Source organism: Falco biarmicus, chromosome 1, assembly GCF_023638135.1.
Source record: "Falco biarmicus isolate bFalBia1 chromosome 1, bFalBia1.pri, whole genome shotgun sequence".
In the NCBI taxonomy this organism is placed as follows: Eukaryota; Metazoa; Chordata; class Aves; order Falconiformes; family Falconidae; genus Falco; species Falco biarmicus.
Window position 1 is genome coordinate 57,957,689 of NC_079288.1, and position 15,258 is coordinate 57,972,946.

At 44.9% G+C, this 15,258-nt stretch overlaps 1 protein-coding gene across 1 annotated transcript in view; it reads left to right on the plus strand.

Moving 5' to 3' along the window:
* Window positions 1–1,866: 1,866 nt before the first annotated feature.
* The window catches only part of ARHGEF38 (Rho guanine nucleotide exchange factor 38), a 36,327-nt gene continuing 22,935 nt past the window's right edge, over window positions 1,867–15,258 (plus strand). The window contains exons 1-3 of the mRNA XM_056327993.1: window positions 1,867–2,117; window positions 12,121–12,311; window positions 14,777–14,900. Coding sequence (XP_056183968.1) covers window positions 1,928–2,117; window positions 12,121–12,311; window positions 14,777–14,900 — 505 coding nt within the window. The 5' untranslated portion in view covers window positions 1,867–1,927. The remainder of the gene's footprint in view (window positions 2,118–12,120; window positions 12,312–14,776; window positions 14,901–15,258) is intronic.

The following is a 15,258-nucleotide window of genomic DNA, read 5'->3' on the forward strand; positions in this document are numbered from 1 at the left end:
CCAGGGGAAAGTGGGGAGGGAGAGAGTTTTCAGGCAGATCAGTTCCTCCATCTTAAATGCGGGTGTTTACGCCCTGCAGCAATAGGGGGAACAAAATTATCCAGGGAAGGTGGTGACTGTTTAAACCAGTTTTACCACCCTCACTGAATGCCAAGCCATTACTTCTAAAAAACCACCCCTCAGGAAGTCCCCTATGTAGGGAAATGGGGGAGCTGATTTCCCTCAACTCCCCTCAACCCCCAGCTTAATCTGTTTACTTGTTGCTGGGGCTTTGAGGCTTGTCACAAGTGTGTCACCGGTCTGTCCCTCTGTACGCCTCTCCCTGCTGTCACCACTGCTCTGCCTTTCGAGGAACTTTTGTGGCCTGACTTGCAAAACAAAATGTTTCTTAGGGAATATCAAAGACGAGGTGAGATGTAACACATGGATTGCCTACGTAATATGTGACTTCTCTGTGTGAGCACAAAGTCTTCCCAGTATTCCCCTCGCTGCTTTTTTCCTCTGCCAGGCTGTGCTTGGGCTGGACACTTTGTGCAGCACTGGCACGGTGCTGCAATTTGACATAGTAGATTGCTTAATAGTTCCGTAACCTTTTCCTTTCACTGCTGGGTAGAAATGAGGGGCTTTGATTGAGAGGTTGCATCACAGGACCTTCTAAGAAGCCTTCTTTAAGACTTTTTAAGGAAAAATAAAAGTTGGAAACAAGGTTACACTACTACATTGCATCCACGTTTGGTTTTCACTATGCAGTCCTTCGGGGACACAGCATGGCAATGCTAAAGCAATACGCTCCTGCCAGCATATGTCAGAGGGACATTAGTTGTGTCCCCTGGCAGATGCTGTGGCAATGAGTGTGCGTGAGACTGACACCGATTAGGCTGCACCACGGGGCTCCTGCCAGGTTTGGTAGGGCAGCGAGGGCCGCAGGGGGTGGGTATCACAGCAGCGGCAGTGATTGCTACTGATAGCTGTTGGGGCTCTTCCCAGGATAAGTCTGGTCCAAGCTTAGATGCCAGCAGCTCCTGCTGTTTTAACATGAGCTTGATTAGACCGGCGCTACAGAGGAGCACTAGACAGTGCATGTGTGCCAGAGGCCATCGCTAACAGACAGGGTCATAAGATCTCTTCCAGGGGCCTATCCAGAGGTATTTCGGTGTCCACATCCTCGGCCACCAGAGCAAGGTGATCAGTTATGACAGGCTCCACAGGTCCCTGGCAGGCTTTCGTGTCGCCTCCGTGTGTAGCACAAAGCAGGACAGAACGGGCTTTGAGAATGCGTCAGCTCCATGCTGCTTCCCATCGCCCAGAGCGGTTTACCTTTCCTTCTCGGCCTATTTTTGCATCGTCCTGGGGGATCGGTCCCCCTTCCAACCTGTAGATCAGGAGTTTCCAGCCCGAGGGCTGCACCTCCCAGTGAGGTCGGGAGCCTGGCAGAGCAATTCGATACATGAGCTGGGGTCCCCGGCGGGCTGCTGGTCTGGCACTTGCCCTGGGGCAGGAGAAGGCGCCAGGGTCCGGGGGTGGCTGCCCTCCCTTGCCCTTCGCCTTGCCCCCTGCTCCCCCGCCGCCCCGGGATGCGGCTCCGTGTCAGGGTGCCGGCGGCGTGCGGAGCGTGCCCTGCGCAGGGAACGGGGCCGGGGGCGGCTGCGGCTCGGGCTGGCCCTGGAACCGGCCCGCCAGGCGTGCTTGCACACAGGGCAGGTGAATGCAAACACTGCCCGGGGCGTCAGCTTCCCGGGGGTGGAGCTGCTCCGGCACAGGTGGCAGGGCTGAGCCCGGGGCCCTGCAGAGCCCGGGGTGCCCCGCTCCAAAACCAAGCCCAGAGCAACCAGCCTTCGCAAGGGCAGCAAGTTCACCTCCCTAAAAATCAACCTATTGCCCCCTCCCCCGCCACTGCCACCGCCAAGCAAGGCTGGCCGTGACGAGCATGGAGTGTCCGGGGAAGGAAGGCGCGGGGGGCAGGAGGAGGAATTTGGCGTTGCTGAGGAGCAAGCTGTACGTGGGGGAGAGGAGGAGGACGACAGAGCCCGTGGTGGAGAGCACCGCTGCTGCCGGGGACCACGGCACCTTGAGGAGGAGTCAGTCTGACAGGACAGAGTACAGCCACAAATTACAAGGTACGGGGGAAGCTTGCTTGGTGCCCTCCTGCTAGGGATGCTCTGTGCTGGGCTTGTCTCCTGAACGCCTCCAGGCTGCAGCCTCGGGAGAAAGAAGGGAACGGCAGTCTCTGCCCCCGTGCGCTCACAGTTCGAGTGAGCAATTGCCCCCTCTCGCCTTCAGCCCCCACTTCCAGGCTGTGAGATGTTTCCCCTAATTTTTCTAAATAATGTCATGTAGGCATGACACAAAATGCAATCTGAGGTGTTGGTGTATTCCTGAAAAATGCATATGCAACCGGGTTTCTTCTCTTTCGTCACCAGAATGCATTTGCAACGCAAACAGTAATGTGAAAATACAGTGGCTCCATCCTATCTGTCTTTGGCGGTTGTGTCAGGTGGGGTATATGCTAAGTAATTAGAAGCATCAAGGGCAGTTTTTCAGTTAAAAATACCAGGATCTATAATGTGTTTATCCACTGCTCAGATTGTACAAACCTGCACTGAAGTATGTCCAAATACATGTTTTGACGGATATGCTGATTCAAATGATACCTTTAAGGAGAGGGTTTCTTTTCAAATAACCAAACTGCATCTGGACCAGAAATTGGCAAAGTGTGTCAGTATTGGCCCTGTTAATCAAAACTTAAATGTGATGCCACAAATTGAGACACAGCATGAAGAATGTTTATGGCTGTTTCTGGGAGTCCTCTGGAACACAAGCTGATGAATTTCTGTGGGTTTCCAGGGTGTTGAGCAACAGGGTCCCATCACAAATACAGGGTTTGAGTATTACTATAACATAAGCTTGTATTACTTGTAGTGATATAACTGCCTGGTGACAGTCACTCTTGTGGCAATAATCCTTTATGGGGAAATAAAATAGGAAAATACTTTGGGTGCTGTATAATGGTTCTGGTGCACTTAATTAGGAAATAACATTCCTTCAGAGAGACAATAAAAGCAGAAAGTAAAATAATAAACCTGAAAATAATAGGATTTCTATGAGGGCTGCATATGCTGAGAACAACAGAGCAGTTCATCGATTATGCTGTTCCCTCCTTATGATAGCTAATCAATAAGATGAAAAATTTTCAGTTAAGTCAGGCACATGCTGCAGGGATCTGGCAGGGGTGTTTCAGGGTACAAGCACAGATCATTATGGCTGGGCATGCAAGCTCCTGGCACATGTCCCACCAAAACAGCAGTTTTTTACTCATGAAGGGGGTCACCCAGGTCAGGTCAAGGTTATCAGAGCGATATCCAGCAAAAAGTGTGAGATCTTTCTGCCCCGTGTCAGCTGTATTTGTACTATGAACGCCTCCTGTTTAAAATCTGGAGCAAAGGAGGCGGGGAAGCCGAGGTAGTCATGGCAGAGCATGAGGTTATGTTTATGGCAGTGGTCCAAGGAGACAGTAAATCCAGCTTTACAGCTCCTGCCACCGGCTGAGACTGCCATGGCCACTTATTGCAAAGCACTGGTCTGCTATCAGCTCACTCTGCTTGCTCGTGTTTGCCCAAGGAAAACAGTGATGGGTTAACAAGGTACCTGCAGGCTTTATATTGGATTAGAAGTTGCCTGCCCTCAGAGTGAAAATACAAAGTCGGTAGAAATTCCTGTGAAGTGTATTTACAGTTGCAAAAGAAAGAAATGTCTTGTGTGCCAAGGCTTGATCTGGATCAAATTTTGCTGAGCTAGATGTGCCTGAATCTGATAATGATCACGGATCCCAGTGCTAGTGTGCTACCTGCCAGCACTGATGATGCGCTATGATTGTATGCCTTTATGTTCTTCATTTTTCTCACTAGCCCTTGGATGCAAAGCAGCTTACTTCAAGGTGAGGGAAGTGGTTTTGTTTTGTTGGCACAAAGCTTTTTAGTTCTCCATTCTTGGCAAGAAAACCAAACTGTTCTGTTGGTGACATAAACGCTCTGTTGTGTATTGCCAGGTCGGGACTCTCTAATCACCCTGAAATAGTAAATGCTTTGCAGAAAGATACAAATGGTAATAATTTGCACATGCTTCTCCCATATGAATTGGAAGAAAAGCTCTGTGCATAGTTGCCCCTCCCTTCTATAGTCCTCTGTTGGTATGTTTTCTAACACACAGTCAGCAGAGATGTGGCAGGCATTAGCACAGACAAGGATGTGTAAGACAGGGAGATGCAACAAGATCAAACCCTGCAGAGGGGAATCTCCTGTGAGTGGAGCAGGTTTCCACAGCTAAGAGTCAAAGGCTGCAGGACCCCTGTCTCTGCTAGTGGCAGGTAACCTAGGCAGAGCATGAGGACCAAGGTGTCTTTACACCCCAGTGCCTATGTCAGCATTGCAGCATCTTTGCACAATGTGATCCACGGGTGAGACATCTCTTGAGGGCCCTTCCAGCTCTCTGTGTGAAGGGTTCCCTGAGTAGAAACCAGGCTGTTGCCACTACCCACTCCCACCCCACCCCCACCTCCACCATTTCCAGCAACTCTGAAGTATATGCTCAAAGGGTAGCTCGGTGTATTAGAAATATAGGTCCCCAAATAAAAGCTTGTGAGCAAAACCAAACCAAAACACAGAAACAAATGAGCAAGCAGCAAGGCATAAAAACTCCTGAGAATTCAGTTTCTGCCCCTAGATTTCTCTTAAGTTTTGCTGGTTTATACAGAATCGAAAATGTTTTCTGTAAAGAATGAGAAAGGGAGCCTACCACCCAGATCTCCACAGTAATCTGGGTGATTTGCTCTGTAAGTCTACAAACATGAGCACAATAGCATTGTCAAAGGTGCCAACTTCTGCAAGTCTTTTTTTACTTTAAAATTAAGGATTCATTAAAAACACAAGAAAGGATTTTCATGGTTAATTATACTAGACACATCTATTCAATACCTTATCTGGTGTGAATGGCCATGCAACACCTCCTGGCTTTACTTGTTAAAAAAAGGAAATAAAATGCAAAAGTAACCATTATTTTCTCAAAGAGCTTTGCAAACATTAGTGCATCTGTTTCAACTCATCCTGTGAGACAACCAAATGCCTGCAGCCCCATTTTAGATAGAGGAAAATAAGACAATTGCCATTAAATGGCAGATTTGTGATACAACCATGCAGTCATCTAGAACTCGGGTTGTAGTTGCATTCTTGGATAAGTCCAGAAATACCTTGATCAAGCCATATATTTATATGTATATATGTATATATATATATTTCTTCCATAGTTTTCCATCAACTGGACAGAAGCATCAGTTTTCTAAAGAGGGAAGAGTGGGGTTAAGGAAGATATATTCACTAGCATTTGTGGTGAACACAGTAATAATATCAAGCGTCATTATAAAAGCTAAGAGAGCTCCTGTGCTATTTCTACGCAATGCTCTGCTCTACGTTCACTAGAAAATCTTGCACATATGTCCTTTCAAAAGGAATGAAGAACATGCTACTGTCCTTAAGCAATGGCACAAAAAGGTATTTAGCAGGTCTGTTTTCAAGTGTATTATCTGTAGCTGTAAAAATAACTATATTAATATCCATGTACTGCATTAATGTTGGGATCTGTCTTTGAATTAACCTAAAGCTACCATTCCATGGAGTATCTATGAATTTGGGTAAGAAGAGTTTGCTTGATGTAGTTATTGGCACGTAAATGTTTGCAAGATCAGGGTGGATTAAGATACAGTGTATCACGGGGATAGATACTATCAACCAAAAAGGGCAGCCCATGAAAAGGCACACATTGTTGGGTTTTGTTAATAATGGTACACCAATCCTGGTGCTTGGTGTGAAAAATGAGCTTTAGAAAATGGTGGTTTTCCAGAAGGAATTGGAGATCCCATTTGCATTGTTCAGCGAGACAATGCATGCCTTGAAAATACCCCTTGTTTTACAGATTTATTACATGTTAACTCCCTTATAACTTTAGCTGTGAATGGGTCAACTGCACTGTTAAATGATTTGCACATGCTTCAATTTAAAATACAGCAGTGACATACCTGTAATAGATACAGTGATTAAAATCACACAGCTACCACAATATTATTGCATCAGAGCTTGTATCTGAACCCCAAATTTCACGTTTTGCCCGTGTCTATTTATGAGAAATAACCCACACCAGAAATGACACAGAAACCTGCAACGTTATACAAATTCCTGGAAAGCTGCTCTCCCTTGGTGTACAAAAGCCCAGTCAGAGGCAACTGATCCCCTTTTGCTCCACCACAAGCAGGATCCCTTCCTCCACCCCATCCTCTTCCCTGCCTGCAGAGCACACCACTTCTTCCTGCGTGGGCAGCCCATGTACGCAGCTTCTCGGCACATCCCGCCAGGAGTAAAGGTCCTCCGCGCCTCTCCCCAGTTCCTTATTTGCCTTGCGCTATGCTTGCTGACTAACTTTCTGTGGAGTACAATACAGAAAATATCCCGTTTCACTGCAGAACGTATTGATCTTTGGAGCGGCTGGTTTGCTGAACTACAGTAAGGAGTAAAAGTCTGGATTATTTCCTGAAGCACAGGAGATGGCCTGATGAAAATACTCCCCTGTGCCTTGCGATGAGAAATCACAATCTAACAAATACTTCTGTTTTCTCCCGTGCAAATTTAGGTGTGTAGGATTTAATTCTGTTAACTTGCACTGCAATAAAGCTGGAGTTATTCCTTGAACTTATTGCAGCGGCAGCCAGGCTGGGAAGCGAGCTCACCTTTTCAGAGCAGAATCCATTTTGTGCTGCTGTGTTTGCACAGCACTTGGCACAACCAAGTCCTACCCTGTGGCTTAGGACTCTTGGGAGCTACTGCGGCACAACTAGTAACAGCAACTGGGGTAAAGGAGGGAAGACCAGGACCCAAGGTGGTTTACAGATCCTTCTCTGAGCATATCAGCAAATGTTCTATTAATTGGGATACTCTGTGTTGTGGGTCACACAGCTCACAGATCGTACAGCTAATCTGTGCCAGATCTTGAGGTGCACGTGTCCCCGGGCAAGCGGTTCAGGTGCAGCCCTTCCTCGGTTCTTACTTTATTAATTATTAGCTCAATGCTACAGGAGTGATATATTTATATCGGTATATGACACACTGGAAAGGTTTATTTGTAAGTATTGGCACTAACAATGAGGGCATTCTTCTGTCACCCGATGATAAGTGTTCTTTCCTTTCCACTGTGGTCACATGGGATCTCTCTGTAGTTCTGTCAGCACACATATAATTAAAGCGGTCTGCTGTCAAGGAATTGAAGAAAGAACTTACGTGTTGAATCTAAATATTTTCTGTACTTTATGGAACAGAAAAATGATCAAAGATTGAATGACCTAATTGCAAGGAAGTCTCTGATGCAGATTTTATGAGCGAACCTGTTGCCCAGGAAGACTGGCGCAAGGTCATCCTGGTTCTGCAGTGTTCTCCTCCTCTGTTCAGAAAGGGGGCTTTTTGCATGTGTAACTTGTAGCCCGTGTGTAACAAACCTACTCCTGAACAATGCTGCTGTTATGCGTGTCTGTGAGTAAAAGACAAAAAGGCATTTTCCACAACCCTCACCTAATCCTTTTGCATTTCAATGCCCAACTTGGAGTTCAGCTGTTTGCACCATATTGTTGCACTGTAGTAACTATGGTGCAAAACTATAACACCCCCCCCTATGAAGTGGTCCCTTACAAGAGGAGGGGGGATCTGGAGTAAAACTCCTTGTGTATCAGCTCATGTGATACACTTCTTCCACTTGCAGTGGGACACTCCATCTTTCCTCACTGCTTGTCCCATTTCAGGCTCCCTCGCTTCCAAAGATCCCAGTGTCCCTGTGCCCCGCAGCCTTCCTGGCACCCGCAGTGGAAGCAGGGGTGTAGGGGGCAGAGCCGAGGCCACAGTGCGAGTGGAGATGTGAGGGGGGAGAGAAAAGCTGCCACGGTAGCAGTCTCTGAACTTGGCTGCATGCATTTGATTCCTAAATCTAGCTGATAAAAGCTGGTGTACATTCCTGTGTGTAATAGCTAGGTTACCTGAGGGTACAGGCTATCTGAGGACTTGCCTTCATACCGGAGCAACTTTATCCAGGGTGCTGTGAGACTTGGGTTTCATGTGTGAAAACACAGTAACGCTGTAATTTATCTGTTATATCTTGATAACTTATCCTTTCACTGCTCCCTTATGCCAGGCAAAATCCCCATACCTGCACGGTGCAAGTGCACAACGTGCATTCCTTTGGCATCCTCCAAATGCTGCCTAAGAAATGAAAAGGGCTGTTACTCCAACACTGACACCGCTGTGCTTGTTGCCGTATTCTGTGCCAGTATCTTCATTCCCAGGTGGAAAGCACTGGGTGGGGAGAAACCTGGGTCCTGTCCCCAAGGACAAACCTAACATCCAACCTGAGCATCTTACCTGGGAGGAAGGATAGAGCAGGCCTCTAGGAGCTGCTCAGCCTCTAGGTGGGAAAGCCAGGGAAATCTGCATGCATAGAGCTTGCAGACCTGCTATGGCTGCTCCTCCAGTCGCTTGCTGTGGATCCCCCCGATATCTCCACCGGGCCTAGAAGAGAGCTGCTGCATTTGCATGTTGCAAGCTCTGTTCCTCCATGCTCTCACTGCATTGCTGGATGTCTCCATCTGGGGGGTATTTTTAGACTTTGCACTTGCAAGAAGCTTTTTGTAAGATGTGTGGCTGCTTCGTCCATGTCATCACGTGGTGAACCTCTTGTTCTGTGCAACTAGAGCTGTGTACATCAATACACAGCTGGAAAACCAAAGTCATCACCTTCCTTTTCAAAGCAAAGTTCTCCAGAACTCCACTCCTGCAGGTAACTGACATCACAAAACAACAATTGCAAACATTACCTTCTACTTTACATTTTTATGCCTACTAAAAGTACCTCCTACTTTTTTTTTGTAAACTGGTCTTAAGATGCAGCTGTCTAATAAGCCATTCAACAGGGTTTTTTTCTTTTTTCTAAACCTGGCGTCTCCAAGGAGGAATGAGCCAAATTCTTACTGTAACAGTTAATCCTCAGCAGTGTCTCCTCCTGCTAATCCTCTCTCCCGAACCTTTCTGGGGCTGGTACATGTTACCAGGTAGAAATGAGTCTGCTCATATTCCAGATATGCACTTGCTGTTTGTGCATTCATTAAACTTTCACTTACTCCACAAGGATTTCAGCAAGCAACTAATGTTCTCATACTGGTCAAAAGCAATCAGCTGAACATGAAATCACAGGTTTTGGCTGTAAACATCACTTCAGGATCTTGCTGTTGCATTTTATGGAGACAGACATGCCTGAAATGAAAAAGTGAAATTATTGAGTGAAGATGGAAAATTATATTAGTTTTAACAAAAGGATACATTTATTAAAAAACATGTTTTCTATAAGGAAACAGCATCTACCTGATATTTCTCACGGCTATTTCTTCCTGTTGAGAACAGTTTTTCTTTCCTGGCATTATTATCTATCATGCAATAAGGATAATAGATGAGCCCTGACATAATTCAAGAATCAAATTTGATCAGGGCGATCTAATGACATAAACTGAAAGAACAGCCTCTCGAGGGATTGCGACTTCAAGCCTGAAGTGGGATACGGTGGTTTTACTTTGCTCATATAATGCCCTCCCCTGCCACCGGTATAATAGATTAGAAAGTTCTTTGGCACAGCATCTTGTGTTTATCTTAAAATTCCATCTGATATCGTAACCATGTTGCATCTGAGACAAAACAACACTTCTGAGATCTTCCAGGACATCTGGTCCATTCTGTGCTGTCTTAGGCGTTGCCCTGAACTCTCACATACAGTCACATGCACACAGATATTTTCACACCCTACCTCAAGAAAAATGCTTGAGGGAGCGATTGATTGATTGGTTTTGGTACAGAACTGCAACAGAAATGGATTTTTCATGTGGTTCCTTGCGAATTTATAAGTGTGGTTACATACTCTTAAGTTTTTAGAGGAAAAGTACCTGCCATTTTAGCATGTAAGCAGCAGGCAAGGTGGTCTCATTCTGCAACTTTAGCAGAAAATTGCTCAGAGGGAGCTGTGGAGTGATACTGGTACCAGTTTTGCTCTCCTCCTCATTAAAGTAAGGGCAGAATCTGTTTTGTCCAGCACACAGCACCATTGGTGCATGAGCTCTGCAGCAGCGTGAGCTCCTGTGCCATCCGTGCATTCACAACAGCACAGACTCACTAGGGAAAGATTCAGCTTAAAATTCTTTCGATAGCCCAAGCCTTGCAGAGGGGAGACATCCTCATCATGTCTCCATTTTATGGTCCATGTACAGACTTGAGGACAAAATGTTCATGCCTGTGTTATACACAGACTTAAAGGCTAAAAACTCAAAAGTAAAAAGTACTTCTAAATACAAAAAAGTCTGGACAAAACCAGCACCCCCTGCCCCTGGGTTTGTTTGTGTTCCTTGTCCTCACTGGTTAAAAGTAGCAGTACAGAGGCAGAGGTACAGTCCCAAAATCAGCTATTTATAACAATAACTGTGATCCTGTCGGTCTCACTAGAAAACCTGATGGGAGTAACATTAATAACAAAACTGTCCTTTCTGAGTAGCAGCGGCCAGCTTAATTGTAGAAGGGGTTAGGAATGACGATACACGGGATTTGTAACGTTTTACACATCTCAGCGGAAGACGGCTCAGAGCCCTCTCTCCTGAAAGCTGCTTGCTTCTCCCACAAGTCCAGCCCCAGGTTGTCATCTGCAGCCTGGGCCGGTGTTGCACAGGCGAGCTGCATGCTGTTCAGTGCTCACTTGAGCGCTCATGATCTTGCCCTTGAAAATCAATTCAAACAACTGCAATATATTCAGTATTGGCTATTAGCAAGCAAAGCATCAGATATTTCTTACTATTGCCTCATTATATAGTACGCTTCATACAAGAGCTTGACATGAAGGCGTAGCAGTGTGATCCTCGGCAGAGATTCCTGTCCTTTGCTGCTCAGCAGTAAAAGCCCATGCTGTCAAAGCACGACCTGGGTAATGCAGAGATGAGTACAGAAATGATGTGTCCATCTTTGTTGGTACTCTGCACCATCTTGTGGCTAGCAGAAAAACACCAGAATAGCCTCTGAAATCTTCAACTTCTTTTTTTGTGTGCGTGTGTTTTTTCTAATAAAAAATACAGATTGTCAGTGTACACAGATAAAAATTCGGTGCCCTTATTACAGCTGACATGGATGTCTGCAGGCTGGCTTATGAGCCAGCAGAAGGGAAGACCACTATTACAGGTAAGTAGGTTGTGTGCAGATCCTGTAGCATACACAAATTACCTATCTGTAGAAGACTCACTTGCATTTCCTTTTATTTGGAACAAATCAGATATTCTAGATCTTAAGTATGGAAAAATAGTTGAGACTGGCCTGATCCCAGTGATCCAAGAAATTATTGTTATTGATCATTAAGGGTTTTCCCATATTCTCCTGTAATTCCTTTGCCTCTCTCAAAGAAATCTTTTTAAACAGAAATACAGGTTTCATCATCACTGTTAGTAACACTGTCTTCATTTAAAAGTTTGTCTTCCAGTACCTGCAGCCCTCAGCCTCCCATGAACAGGCTCAACATTACATTGTACAGAGCAAAGGTTATTCCACTGAAGTTTATTTATGGTAAACACAGCCTTTTTCTTCCACGGGAACACATTTTCTCCCATCCTCCAAATCATAATAGATGTCAGACCGAGACTGTGTTTTCAAAGGTGTAGAAGGGCATCAGCTATCCTTGAATTTCAGTGTGATGAGGATCAGACTTTCCTGTGCTCCATGGAAAATTTCTGCCCACATACATAACATCAAAGCTGGGGGAGCCAGTGATGGCTTATCCCCTCACTGCCAAACGGGTGGTTTCCTTTGCCAAACCCATGTCCGCTTTTCGAGGAGGGAGATGGGATGATGCTTGGTCTGATCTGGGATTGCCATTTCTTATGCTTCTTTTCCTGCTCTCCATGGCAATTTGGGAGCTTCCAACTGGAACTGTTATGTTCCCTCATGGTTGTGCAGGGCAAGCTGCGTGAGCACATGAGATTATGATGCTCCTCACATGTTTTCCTCTTTTAAACAGAAAAAATGGCTCCACAGGTGGGGTCCTCGACCCCTGCCACTTCGTCGCAGGAGGATGAAGAACAAGTCAGCAGACGCATGATGGCCAAGAGGGTGAAAATCATCGCAGAACTCATGCAGACGGAGAAAGACTATATCAGCGACCTGGATCTCTGCATCAAGGAAGTGATTCAGCCCCTGAGAAACAAGCAGGTGAGCGCCGGGGGTGGAGGATGAGACAGTGACGTCAAGGTCTCAACTCACCCACATTCTGCTTGCAGATAATCTTAATGCAAGCATAAGTGTCACCGCGAGAGTCTGACACGTGTGTGTCAGGTGCATAAAGCCTGCACCACTGGCCCAGAGTGCAGCATTGATGCTATACCCCTGCTCACGTGCTGCAATAGCAGCTTCCACCTCTCCATACTGCTCTGTAATTATAACCCCTGGTACATGCTCTGGCAGACCTTTACTGTCGCCTCTAAAAGCAGTAAAATACAATTAAAAAAAAGTATTTCCCACAATAACAACCTGGAAGGGCATGAACCTCCCCGTCAAGGTAAATTCAAGTTGTAAAGATAACCTTATCCAGCCTTTCAGGCAGCTGTGGTGGAGAAAAACCATGCCTGATGGACCAGTGAGCATGTCAGAAATTTGCATTCTATTCAGAAAAACGTGTTTTTAAGAAGGAAGGCTCATAAACTATTTTTCAGGCAAAAATCTTACTAGGCCAATGATACCCATGTTCTTTTCCAGCTGAGACTTCAAAGAGCACCTTTTCCTCAACACTATTTCAATTTGTAAAAGATTGTGCAGCTGAAAGCTGGGAATAGATGGTTATCCACAGAAAAATTCATGTTTGGTGGGGCCTGCAACAGTGTTCACAGAGGCTGCACTAATGATACCTGCTGCTAACAGAGAATAAAAATAATTTTAAACAGACCCTTAAACCACGTATTCTGTACGTAGAGCATCTTATGAAACTGGTGACAAAATACAGGTGCAGATGCCAAACTGTCTTTAGATGACATTGGCATTGTCTCTTTGAGAAAATGCTGTGACCAGCTGAAGCCTGTGCTGTTTATGCTCCTGCAGGACCTTTTTCCTCTCTTAAAACTCTGTCAGAGTTTGTTCCAACACATTTTCAGAAGAGCTGGCATCTGCTGGTATAACTTGAAGGAGTTCTTGACTTCTTCGTCCTCACTTGTTCATCCACTTGGAAGTAGTCTCCACTTGACTCCCTCCCCAGCACCGAACAAGAGCATTCCCTGGTTGAACTCGCTGAGAATTTTGACAAGCGTGCTGTTATTCCTTTGCTCTTTTCCAGCCAACTGAAAACATACGTTTCATTTCTGTCCTTTGTCACTTTATTAATGTGTGTTAAGTGTCCATGCACAGCGTGGTTACAAATATTATGCAGGTATTGTGCTGGAGCGAAGGTCAGAAGTCCTGTACTAGGTCTATACAGGAAAAGTAATTTAGAGATTATAACTGTCTAACTGTCTTAATTTAATAACCTTTGCATTTTTAAAAGGCTTTCAAGAATGTTATATGGTTTTAAGGCTAGTTCTCAGATAAACTACCATATTGAAAGTTTGTAATGTGTTTAAAGAAGGATAACATTTAGAAAATTGACCTAGCGATGAATGTTTCATATTTCCAAATGGATAAAACATGTTTTAGACCCTATAAAATAGTTATAAAGAAATTAGCTGCATTAGTACTGAAAGTATATTTCTGATTCTGTTACAAGAGCATGCAATTTGATCCTCCTGGCATCTGGTAAGCTGCTATGTAAGTCAGCAATTCTGTTTCTAATGGAGAGATTAGTTCGGAGGGTATCAATATGGGTGTCGAGATCAGTCTTGCCTTTGTTCTCAGTATTAGCACATTGCTACGGGCTATCTCCAGTTGTCCCCAAGTATTAACTATTGCCCTGCTGTGTAAGGAAATAACAACTACTGCATGAAAAGTATGTGTACTGGAAACTTTTTACTTGCTCTAAAATGAGTAGGGGCATGGAACCAAATTTTCTGTTGGTGCAAATCAATGAAGTTCACTAGAGACAATGTTGTGTGCCCAGGCTCTGTAGGAAGCTCTTAGTGTTATAGTAATACCCAGAATTCTAAATGTATTTCTTTTAGTGAAAATTATATGATCTTGGCTGCATTTTTGGATTTATAGTACAACTAATTCAAAGTGGTACCACTATCTGGAAATCTTTGTATCTGGTAGCTGACACTGGGGCGCCAAGGTCTCAGTTTATGCAGTGGCATCTGCTAGCAACTGGTAATCAGGGAATCAAGTCCACTGTCAACTATTCTTTTCCTCAGTGGGAAAGGAAACAGACATTTTAAAGCCAGCTAAGGATCTTTTCTTTATTCAGATGATAATATTTATTTCCTTCCTAAGTAAACACTTTCAGATTAGGAATAGATCAAAATAAGGTTAAAAGCACTTGATAACATGCCCTTTGTTAACTGTGTCAACCATATTATACTAATCTGAAAACCATACATGTGTCCTTGAAGTCACAAGAAGGATGTTTATATGAGGTTTTGCAGAAGTGGTGCTTCCTGGAGTGTTGAACACTCAGGGCATAGCATGAGAAGGTCTGTAATACACAGTGTCCTTCTTTATCCTTTGTCAGTAGCTGCTTAATATTTGTATTCCAATAGATTGCTCACTTTGACGTGGATGGCTTGTTTAGCAACATTGAATTGGTCCATCAAGTATCAGCCAAACTGCTGTCACTGTTGGAAGAAGCCACGACAGATGTGGAACCACCCATGCAAATAATTGGTACGTTTACTGTCCTCTTGAGTTCTACAAAGCTACGTGAAAGAATAAACATAACGCTCACCTGTCCTCTGCCCTCATCAGACTTAACTAGTACCACTCCCAGAGGCCAACATGCTACAAGCTGTCCATGACACAGGAAGAATGACGTGTGAAACCTGTCCATTTGCTCTATGTACTCGTATGATTATGATGCTCTTTTTCCCATCCGTCTGGATGTTGAGGGAGAGGAAGGAAGGAGAGAGTGAGTTTAGCACGAGTGAAAACTGCAGCACTGAGTGATGCCACATACTGATAATATCCTTTTAATCCAGTTTGATATTGCCTAACTGTTCACGCTTCCACCATCTCTTACATTGCG